Source organism: Danio rerio, chromosome 14 (genome assembly GCF_049306965.1).
Source record: "Danio rerio strain Tuebingen ecotype United States chromosome 14, GRCz12tu, whole genome shotgun sequence".
NCBI lineage: Eukaryota > Metazoa > Chordata > Actinopteri > Cypriniformes > Danionidae > Danio > Danio rerio.
Window position 1 is genome coordinate 41,148,092 of NC_133189.1, and position 12,277 is coordinate 41,160,368.

Here is a 12,277-nt window from a genome sequence, read left to right on the forward strand (position 1 = left end):
GTGTGGCAATACTGTAGTACATCATTAAATTAGTAATGTGACCTGACTTTACCTTGAGCTTTAACCCAAACAGGAGCTAAAGCTTCTGATTTAATTCAATCTTATCCAGAAAATAAATCCCATGTCCTTAAAAACGCATTTTCAAGTAAATTTTAGGTCAAATAAATTAAAGTTAACGTTATTTTAATGAAAAGTAGAAATAATTCCTTGCCAGTTATATAAAATTCATATTATAAAATGTTATAAATAATAATACAAATATATAATATAATGTGAACATAGTAATTTATATAATACAATGTGTGTGTGTGTGTGTGTGTGTGTGTTAACATTTATTTAATTTAATGTTACTTTATTATTTTATATTTATTTTGTCTCATTATTTTTATAAATTTAAAGAATTTATTAATTTAATTAATATTTTATTTTATTATTTATTGATTATTAATTAATTAATTATTTTATTTTATTTATTCTATTTTATTTATTTATTTATTTTATTTTATTAAAATTAATAACATAATTAAATACAGTATATAATAACTGTGCTATAAAAACTGCTATAACTTTGCCAGATTTATAGAACTTCAATCCTTGAAATATAAGCATATGATTTTGAAACATTTAGTATTTCCTACATTTTACAAAATACAGCTGTACAGTATATAACAAGTGGAGATAATTTCCTTGAAAAGGAACTACATTGCAGCCCATTTACCGTTCAATAAATACCTTTTTTCAAATCAATACATGTCTGATTGTACTGGTTGCAAGCAGCAGTTAAACTGCAGTGCTGCACTTTAATCCAACACCTACTTTTTTTCTTGAATACATTTTACATACTCTATGGATTAACAGAGCCACAAAAGTTGTAATATTTGTGGAAATTATATATATGTACAGTATATATATATATATATATATATATATATATATATATATATATATATATATATATATATATATAGTGAATGTATATATAGTGCTCAGCATATATAAGTACACCCTATTTTGAAAATGAATATTTAGATCTATCTCTCAGTGAATATAGGCAATATATTCTGGTGCATTTAAGCAAAACAGATTTGTTAAACAGATATATTTAATAAAATAATATTTTAGTCACCAAACATTTTTAGAAATTGAAAGACAATACATTTAAATTCAAGCAAAATATTGCAAATAAATTACAACCTACAAAATATCAACTAAATCTTTCAATGTTTTTGCTTCTCTTGATTTTTCCTCTTTTTAAAATGTGTATTCAATATTTTCCTATAACATATAAATTTAGGTGTGCTAGTTTTTGGATTGTTATTGTAAGTTATTTTGGTAGATAAGCTCCAGATTTGGCTTCAGTACTGACTTATCTAATGTATATGCACACATATAATATTGTATAGCTTCTTATTAAAATATGAATTTAAAAGAGAGATTTCTGAGCCGTGTACTTACAGTATATGTGCTGAGCACTGTAGAAGCCCTCAATGAAAATTGCATGAATTTACTAAGATCTATATATATTATTTCAGCCTGTCGTTGAGGAGTTTTTTTTTCACAGTTGTATTCAGGTTTCACATATGGCTTTATCTTCTTTTTTTATTATTTAACACAGCCCAGCAGACACTCATTTGCTGATTATTCACAAACTGTTCAAACTATTCTATAAATATTTGATGGTGTATTATGATTAGACACATTTTAAGTGGAAGGGTAGGATGCTGCTCATTGAAATTTAATTTCATTAGAAATACACTTACTTGCTTAATTGTGCTTTATAGTGCGCTCCATAACCTTAGGCTGTTACACTTAGGGGGACGTCCTTAATTAGCAGTCGTGTTTATGCACAAAGCCGAAGGAAAGAAATCTTCCATGCATTCATGATACAAATGTTCCATCATTTTATTTTAATCACTGCCTGGATAAATCATGGCACGTTGGCCTGCATTGGTTACCTCAGTTTGCAGTATTTCAAAATGTGTATTTCAGATAATGCCCTCATGTGGTAATTAATGTCAGCACTTGTGTTGAGTTATTTTGTTTTGTGTCTATGAGTGTAGCCATAATTTAAATTCAGCTGTGTTCGTTTTCATGTGTCACCAACTCTGTGGGCTTTTAGCCATAAAGCACTCAGCATATGCTAGCAGGTACAAGAATATGGTTTTAAAAGCGGAGCTGAAGGAAGTAGAGTGGTGAGAATCTCAAGGTGAATTTCAATCTGAAGTGTAACGCTTTCTATTTGGTAGCCTGTAGTAAATCCTCAAATATATGTTGGAGGAGGAGGTAGAGCTGAAATTCAGTTTCACATAAAAAGAAATTCACCTGCTAACAAAAAAAAAATAAAAATAAAAATAAAATAAAAAATGAAGACGAAGGTAAGGCAGAAAGTAAGTTGTAAGGTGACATATGTGACATGCAGATTCCAGACCACTTATCCTATATATATATATAGTTTTTTGTAGTTTTTTTTTTTTTTACTCTGATTCAAAAACATAATGTTTATTTTTAAATGTGCCTATAATTAGGTAATGAATAAAATAGGTTGCATTTTTTTTTTGCCAAAACTGTATGAATGTTACTGTTTATTAGTTTACTCTGATTTTTATTCTAAGTAAATATATATCAATAAGCTTAAATAATATTTTGAATTGAGTCTAGTGTTAATCTAAATGATCAAAATTAATATTTGTTTGAAATCGTAACCACAAAAATACATAGATTTTTTTACGATGAAAAAGTGTTTATTAACATGTAATGTGCAATTTAACATTAACTACAGTAAGTAATCTAACAAAGTAATATATATATATATATATATATATATATATATATATATATATATATATATATATATATATATATATATATATATATATATATATATAGTGGACTAAATATAACTAATAAAGCATTTTTTTGTGAAGTGTTATGTTTTTTCTTTAAAATATTTGCTCACTTCTGCTTGTATTTTGCTAAATCATCTCTTTTTTATGATTCAACATTTTTTATTTTCTTCAATAATTTAACAGCACCATCAGTTTACACACTTTATTCCATATTTACCCTCCCAACCTCAACAGCAGCAGTTACAGTAATTGGATGTTGCTATCATAAATCCAGTAAATACAAATAAATAATATAAACTCAATAAATAAAGAAGCACTCATACAAAAAAAAAATAATAGTAAAACAACAACAATAATAATACAAAAATAAATAAAATAAGATTATTACAGTTTTACTGTGCATCTGACCAAAGTGACCTTACTCATCCTCCAAAAATGCCAAATAATTTCCCCATCTTCTCTGATAAACATCCAATTTCTCAAGTTATCTATATGTGATTTTTTTCATATGCCGCCACCTTCCCCAATTCCATAACCCATTCTTGAAATGATGGTGGACCTGCTGAACGCCATCCCCTCATAATGATTTGTCTTCCAATCATAATACTTATTTGAATCTTCACACCAGACCCCAACAAGAACGAGTCTCCTGGTACATATATTCAAGGACAAAATGAAAAGCAGCATCTAGAAACATCCTGAATGTAACTGTGCACTTTAGCAAGAAATTACTGTATCTTAGAACAGCACATGCATCAAGTCTCGTTCTTCACTCTTTATTTTACTAAATTATTTCTTTTTTTATGACTCAACATTTTAAAAAATGTTCTTCAATAATTTAACAGTTCCATCAGTTTACACATTTTAAACGTCCCCTTTCCTCTCCCCTCCCCAACAGCAGCAGTTACAGTAATTAGATGTTGCTATTATAAGTCCAGTAAATGCAAATAAATAATAACTCCATAAAAAAAAACCACACATATAAATAATAAGAATAGTAAAACAACAATAATAATACATACAAAATAAGATTATTACACTTTTACTGTGCATCACACCACAGTGACCTTATTCAGCTTGCAAAAATGCCAAATCATTTCCCCATCTTCTCTGATAAACATTCAATTTATCAAGTAATCTATATGTGATTTTTTTTCATATGCCGTCACCTTCCCCAATTCCATAACCCATTCTTGAAATGATGGTGGACCTGCTGAACGCCATCCTCTCATAATGATTTGTTTTCCAATCATAATATTTATTTGAATCCACTCAGACATCTTCACAATAGACCTCAACATGAACGGGTCTCCCGATACATATATTCCCGGACAAAATGAAAAGCAGCATCCAGAAACATCCTGAATGTAACTGTGTACTTTAGCCCAGAATTCCTGTATTTTAGAACATGAGTACATGGCATGCATCATGTCTCCTTCGTCACTCTTTATTTTGCTAAATTATTTCTTTTTTTATGATTACATTTTTTATTTTTTTATTTTTTACAATTTCTTCAACAATTTAACAGTAGCATCAGTTTACACATTTTTAATGTCCCCTTTCCACCTCCCCTTCCCAACAGCAACAGTTACAGTAATTAGATGTTGTTATCATAAATCCAGCAAATACTGATGAATAATATGAACTCAATAAATAAAATACAAATAATAATAATAGTGCCAAATAATTTCCCCTTTATACCCGATAAATTTCAATTTATCAAGTAATCTATATGTAATTTTTTCATATGCTGCTACTTACCTGATTCCGTAACCTGTCCTTGAAATGAAGGTGGACCTGCTGAGTGCCATCCCCTCATAATGATTTTACTTCCACTCATAATAATTATTTGAATCCACTCGGTCATCTTCACACCAGACTCTAACACAATCAAGTATTCCAGTGCATATAAAGTTGAAATCAGAATTATTAGCCCCCCTTTATATTTTTCTTTCTTTTTTAAATACTTCCTAAATGATGTTTAACAGAGCAAGAAAATTTTACAGTGTGTCTGATATTTTTTTCTTCTGGAGAAAGTCTTATTCGCATTATTTTGGGTAGAATAACAGCAGTTTTTAATTTTTTAAAACTATTTTAAGGTCAAAGTTATTAACCTATTTTAAGCTAGATTTTTTTAATAGTCTACAGAACAAGCCATCATTATACAATAACTTGTCTAATTACTCTAACCTGCCTAGTTAACCTAATTAACCAAGTTAAGCCTTTAAGTGTCACTTTAAGCTGTAGAGAAGTGTCTTGAAAAAATCTATAGTAAAATATTATGTACTGTCATCATGGCAAAGATAAACTAACCAGTTTTTAGGAATGAGTTATTAAAACTGATATGTTTTAATAACATATGATATGTTCTAATAATTCGGGGGTGGGGGGGAAGGGGGGGGTGTTGGGGGGGGGGGGTTAGGGGGGTGCAATAATTTTGACTTCAACTGTATTTCAGTTCAAAATGAAAAGCAGCATCCAGAAACATCCTGAATGTAACTGTGCACTTTAACCCAGAATTCCTGTATTTTAGAACAGCACACGCATCAAGTCTTCTTCTTTACTCTTTATTTTGCTAAATTATCTGTATTTCTGCACAGAATACAATTTACAAAAACACCTATGTACAAATTTAATCTTCAAAATAAGTTAATTAAATAATAAATCTGTCATGCAAGTTTTCAAACGCGAACTTAAAAACCTGCTGTTGCAGCATCTTTAATAGCAAATATTTTTTCCATAAGTGTGTATGTACAGCAAGAGTCGGAAAGCAGCATTAAATAATTCAACAGCATATGAATGTATTTTCCACAAGTTATTTTGTGTACTGCTTCTTATGCTCTCTGTATTAAGCATGCGCTTTGAATCTTGCAGGCCAGAGTCTGTCACTGAGGCAGCTTGGGATATGCGGCCCTGCTCCTCGCCGCGGTCTGAGCTTCTGTGCGGAAACCGGACTCGGTCATCATACGCAGCTCAGCGGAGCAGACCACATCCAAAACGTAGGAGGCATTTCGCCTGACTGCGCCATGCTATGGGTTAAATCACACGGTCGGGACTCGCGTCTGTCAAGCCGATCCAACTCCGCTTTAACACTCACAGACACAGAGCAGGACAACAAATCAGATCAGGAGAACGGTAAGTCCAGCTGTGTTGATAACCTTACATTGGGCTAAATGATGCTGACCTAAAACTGGAAAAATACTCATGAGGGAGTCAAAGGAAGGTCACCTCAAGGGCAAGGATGTAATTTGTTAGAGTTAACAATGGGTATCCAATGACTAGTTGAGCTGACAATATTAATGGATCGACCGGTTACGTTCGGAGCCTAAGGGGCACGGTGGGAGACTCCGAGAAAATAACATAATTTCCTGAAGCGTATGAGCAAACGCCGAAGCAAACGGCTAGACGCTTCCTCTGGGCCTGTGCCGAATCGTAGATGGCTTTGTTAAAGTCACTCATATTGGTGTGCGGATCCACAGGGTGTTGCTGGGCCTGTGAACAAACGCTACGGTGGATGAAGAGGGGCCCACTGGTTTGAAGTGCAAATTGGTGTGCGTCGAAAAAATCCTAATGCCTTATGGATTAGGGAGTGCTTTTGAAAAAACAAATTGTCTATATATGAAATACATGCATGTCAAAGCACATACATCTGTATTTTAATTCTTTATTTTTTTCAGAGGATGCATAAATAGGATTTCTTTTTATTTTTGGTGGCGGTGACTGTTTTGGGGGCGAGTTTATTTACTGTTGTTGTGATTTATCTGCTTGGTTTTGCTTTTATTCGGAGAACAGTGTATGTGCCAAGCTTTTTAATTCACATTCATATATTCTCTATTGAGTTACTGCAGACATATGCAAGATTAGTTTGGAATAAAAAAAGGGTTTTAAAATGTTTGTTTCTTTTGCTGTGCTTTGATTTTTTTCTTCTTCTACGAATGGATATTTGTTGCAGAATATGTTGCTTGAAATAGAGGAATGGAAACATAAGGGAACGTAATCCTAGTCATTGTAGGCTAAACATTTCTAATGGAGGATCTGTAGTGTCTCATGTTTAGCGTTCACCACATTGATCAAAGGAAACCGCATCTGAAATGCACACGCTCAATTTACGTGTCACATTAGACACTATTTACTGCTGCAAGCTTCTCGTTTGCTGTGATATAATGTTTAATATAGTGCAATAATTCACCATTGAGAAGCTGTTGTCAGAGTTTAGTTTATAATATGTGACCATAGAGTGATATACAGTGGGGACCAAAAGCAATGTCCTTTGGAAAATATGTGCTTTTAATGTCCTTGCAAGTTAGGATATGAGGGACATGTTGTCATCTCATCAATATGGCTTTATTTTAATATGCTAAAAGCAGAGAAAAACAAACAGCTCACAGGAAGAAAAGTATACACTGACTACATGATAATCAGTTATTAATATTTAATTGGCTCTCCCCCATTTCATTAGTAGCCATTCTCCTGTGCATTCCTCGATAAACAAATTTTCTTGTGTTATAATAAATGAAACAATTAAAACACAAGCAAAATATGTTTAGAAAATATACATCAACATAACATCAATATGCTAAATAAAAATCAATTGTGGCCACTACTCTATCTCTGTACTGTAATGCATTTCATTTAATCAACATTTAATATTTAAATCTATACATTGGACAGCAAAGATTAAAACTTTGAAATTTTGTGATTTGTGTAATCTACTTTAAAGTGTAAATTAAAGCTGTATGTTTTGATTCCTATCATAAAACAAACAGAAAAGTGTATTCTGCAGTTTTGTAGGTCTAATTAAAACATCATTATGAATTTCTGTGTGCAATTCTCAAACCAAGACCATCACATTTTACTGTATTATATGAATCATTTGTAATGAAAAAAAAAAAAAAAAAAAAAAAAAAATATATATATATATATATATATATATATATATATATATATATATATATATATATATATATATATATATATATATATATATATATATATATATATATTAACTGATCATTTGAATGTCTATTAGAGCAATTGTTGTATTGAATATATTGAATATCAGGTATTTTTGTTTGTTGTTAAAAATATTGCTCCAAATAGATTAATTCTTTCATTATAGGCCATGGAAATTCAGCTTTGTATTCAGTGTAGGAATGCCCCGTATCTTATTTCCAGGATTTAATTAATTGATGAAGATTTTATAACAGTATACAGTATTAATTATGGTATTAAATTGCATAAATAATGTAAAAAAATTCACAATAAAACTGGTTTAAAAAAGAACTTACCAACATCAAGGTTTACCTCATAATTACATAATTATTTTAAATGACAAAACTACCTCAAATATTTGAGTACAAATAAATCGACGATTTTGCAGACTGGGGCTGAATCCTCTGACTGGGCTGATGATAAAGCACTGCTGCATGGCACAGAGACTAGACATTTATTGTTTGACTAAATATGCTACAAATATATACCAAAAATATATAATTATTTGTTCTACAGGTGACGCAGTGGCGCAGTAGGTAGTGCTGTTGCCTCATAGCAAGAAGGTCGCTGGTTCGAGCCTAGGCTGAGTCAGTTGATGTTTCTGTGTGGAGTTTGCATGTTCTCCCTGCGTTCGCGTGGGTTTCCTCTGGGTGCTTCGGTTTCCCCCACAGTCCAAAGACATGTGGTACAGGTGAATTGGGTGGGCTAAATTGTCCGTATATGAGTGTGAATGAGTTTGTGTATATGTTTGCCAGAGATGGGTTACGGCCGGAAGGGCATCCGCTGCGCAAAAACGTGCTGGATAAGTTGGCGGTTCATTCCGCTGTGGCAACCCCAGATTAAAAAGGCACTAAGCCGACAAGAAAATTAATGAATGAATGAATTTTGTTCTACAATAGTCGTGCTGTGAGACACCATGACTGTCACGAACAGGTGTGTGATAAATTGTCACAAAAATTGTTGCTAAAAGTGATAATATTGTCATTTTGAAGTAATTTTATTCCACTGATTATATAATGATTATTTAACAGCATAATAATGCAAATAGCCATAAACACTTTGAAATACTTATCATAATTAATGTAATTTAGATTCTATATTTTATTGTTAAAAAGTTTATTTTATTTAGTTTTTTCTATTTAGGATTGCATGATACTGGAAAAATTTGACATTGCAATATTTTTTTTTCTCCCTGCAATATATATTGCCATACAATTTCACTAGATGACTTAAATAGCTCTATTTCGAAAGTCATTACTTTAGATTGATTGGGATGATTTTTATCGAACTGAAATATCAATATATTCTATGTAATTTAGTATATACATATAATTAAACAAACTACCGTCATAAACAACCACGATGGAACAAATATTTAAGTAAAATAAACATTGCTTTATGGTTTACCAAGGAGTATCTAACAGCATTCGGGTACAGAAAGTTAATAATCAAATAAAAAGAGCAATGTAGAGTCTTCATCACATAAATAATTCAATAAAATGCATTTTTATGCTCTTCATGTTCTCTTAAGATGCTTTAAACTCTTAAAATGATCACACTGGCCTTAAAATCACATGAAAAACTTTCACTTTATAATGGTTAAATTCTGCAGTCTCCACGAATATCATAAGTTTTGACCTGTGGATTTATCTACATTCATAACTCAACATTGTATATCTTGCGAATCAATGTGACTATTGCAGATTCCAATATCAATGCTCAAACAATATATTGTGCAGCCCTAGTCCTATTATATACTATTAACTCTCCATAGTAATTCTTAATAGGTAAATGTACAAATATTAACTCTGACACAGGTGAGGTAGACCGGTGTAAAATGGCTCCAATGTTAAAATATGAATTTGTAAATATATAGACAAAAATTATTGAGGTTGTCTCCAAGTATTGCAAGATAAATCAATATATTGATTATTGTGACAGGCTTTTATTACAGTAATGACAAAAAAGCACAAGCATTTTTACCAGTGCTTTCGAACTTTTGGAATCCACTGTACTCTATGTGCAATTCGTAAACGTTTCCTACTATATGTACCTGCAAAACATCTTTGTGCTTTAAAAAAATACTCTGGGAGCAGTGTTTGATTCAGACATGCAGGTGAGGAGTAGTATTTGACCAGCATATTCCAAGCTATTTTTCTTCTATTCTTTTCTGTGGATTGGGTCTGGGACTTGGTCCGTTTGAGTCAAAATATAATGATGTAGCTGAGAGCGGGCTGTCTGCTTCACAGCACTCCATTAAGAGAATGAGGTCAAGTTTCCCTGCACAGTCGTTCAGCTTCTGTATCTCCACATCTTTGCCCAACTCTCTCCAGTCTGCTATGCAAAACACGTTAAAACTGTATTATAGCGTAGGCCTCTACGTATCCGGCCTAGGGACTAGTCATTATTATATAAAGTTATAGACGACTCTGGAGAGTGACTATGATTATTTATTAGTCAGTCGGGTGTTAAAATGTATAAAGGGCATTTTTCATCAATGATTAGCCTACATTTTGTAGAGTCAGTGTTTGATATACTTCGAGCTCTTTCGCAGTCTGTGGTCTTAGGGAAGTGCAATGCTTTAAAGCTTCAGCGGTACATAATTCTACAAATATTTTAATAAAAATATTCATGATAAATGTGACACAAATAATGTTCTTTCACTTTGCCTGTAGTTCCTATAGGCATCCTTCTGTGAAGCGTTCATGCAAATGTGAGACGCCGTGTGATTTACTGTAACAATTAAGCTGCACTTTTAAAGGTATGAGACGGGTTTCCACAGAGACCTCATTGAGGCTTACTGTAAATCGTTCTGTGACGTGTCTTTGGCAACCCATATAAAGCAAGGCTTGAATTTCAGTGCATTTTTTGTGCATTGGGTCTGGGACTTGGTCCGTTTGAGTCAAAATGAAGAGTTTAGATGCAAAATCCTCTAAGTGCCATTTGAAATTTTTAATTAAAATTAGCATTTTTTTTCTCAGGCTGTTGTGTGTAATTTCAGTAAATTTAGCCTTGGTGCAAAGAATAGGTTATTTTCATTGCCTTTAAAGTGAAAAAACAGAAAAAAAAAGGCTGAGAAAAATGCAAATTTTAAAGAAAATTTTCAGACAGCACTTAGAGGTTTTTGCATCTCAACTCTTCAAATATTATTTTTAGAAAATAAATTAATAAATAAATAAGTAAATAAATAAGCAATTTCTATGTTTTAGAAAAATAGAAAAAGAGCACATTTATTCACATACACTCAAAAAAATATGCTTGCTGCTTGTTCAAGCTAAAATGAGCTCAAACTAGGGCTGGGTAATAAAATGGGTATCGATATTTATTGACCGAACACCATTGTCAATATCAGTAAAAATATTTTGTTAAGTTTTTTTTTTTTTTTTCTTGTGCATCCTAGCCTAGCTGCTCAACTGAAAGATGTTTTAGTATAGGGGTAATGTTGTCATTTTACTTCACAATTTGTAATGTTGCAATATGTATTTGAATAATGATGGCTGGTTCCTTTACTTGAACGCTCAGATTTAGTTATCAGAATTTTTGATTGCATAGTTTGAGGTTTACTGTGTCAACATTATTCACACCTTACAGATGTTGACCTACCTTTGTACATTTTATTTATCAAGTTTAAGAGTCTCTTTAACCCTTGTTTATTTTTTTTATAAAAAGATCAGATATTTTGTTTAAATATTTTTGTTTTTGACTATTAAAACTGATTGCCTCAGTAATGTTGGTAAATTAAAATAAAGTTATTAAATAAAAAATCGTAATACTTCTAAATGGATTGTTAAACAAAAATTCAACAATTATCGATATCGATATTGTGAATTTTTTTTTGCAATATTGCCCAGCCTAAGCTGAAACATCACAATTTTTGACTTTTTTTGGGACAACTTAACTGTTTTATGTTCAATCCTCTTAAATTTGTAAAAACTACTAAGCTAACTTAATTTCTTCATGTTGTCTCAGCTCAAGTTGACTGTGTGGAACCCAGAATTTTTTATGGTGAAGATGAAATTAATATTTTTTCTTTTTAATCTGGCTGCAATTCCAGAATCAGCTAGCGTGATTAATTACCAATACAGTTTTTTTCCCTGCAACCTTTTAATCAGCTGTACTGACTGAGCCATAAGCTGTTGCAACATTATAGCTTTGTTGCATTGCATTGCAGCGCTCACTCACAGCAAAGACACAGCATTCGTACGGCACCTTTGAAAAGACCGCAGCAGTAGTGAAAATGCTGTTTGTATGTAATGCTGCTGCAGGGTGAAAAGCACTACTCACACCTGTTACATTTCAATCCCTCAAAAATCACTTACGCTGATTTCTGTCTGCTTTGTCTATCGGGTAATTTTGCCTTTTTGGGGGTCTTAAACTGATTAAATGGCTACATGCTGATTTATATTTAATAGGCTATTATCTATCTTCGTTATACATCA

General features: G+C 31.8%; 1 protein-coding gene across 6 annotated transcripts in view; it reads left to right on the forward strand.

The window, feature by feature from the left end:
* si:dkey-237h12.3 overlaps positions 1–12,277 on the forward strand; it is a 297,461-nt gene that overhangs the window by 87,521 nt on the left and 197,663 nt on the right. For all 6 annotated transcript variants that reach the window (XM_073922109.1, XM_073922108.1, XM_073922112.1 and 3 more), the window contains one exon: positions 5,721–5,981. In XM_073922109.1, coding sequence (XP_073778210.1) covers positions 5,721–5,981 — 261 coding nt within the window. The remainder of the gene's footprint in view (positions 1–5,720; positions 5,982–12,277) is intronic.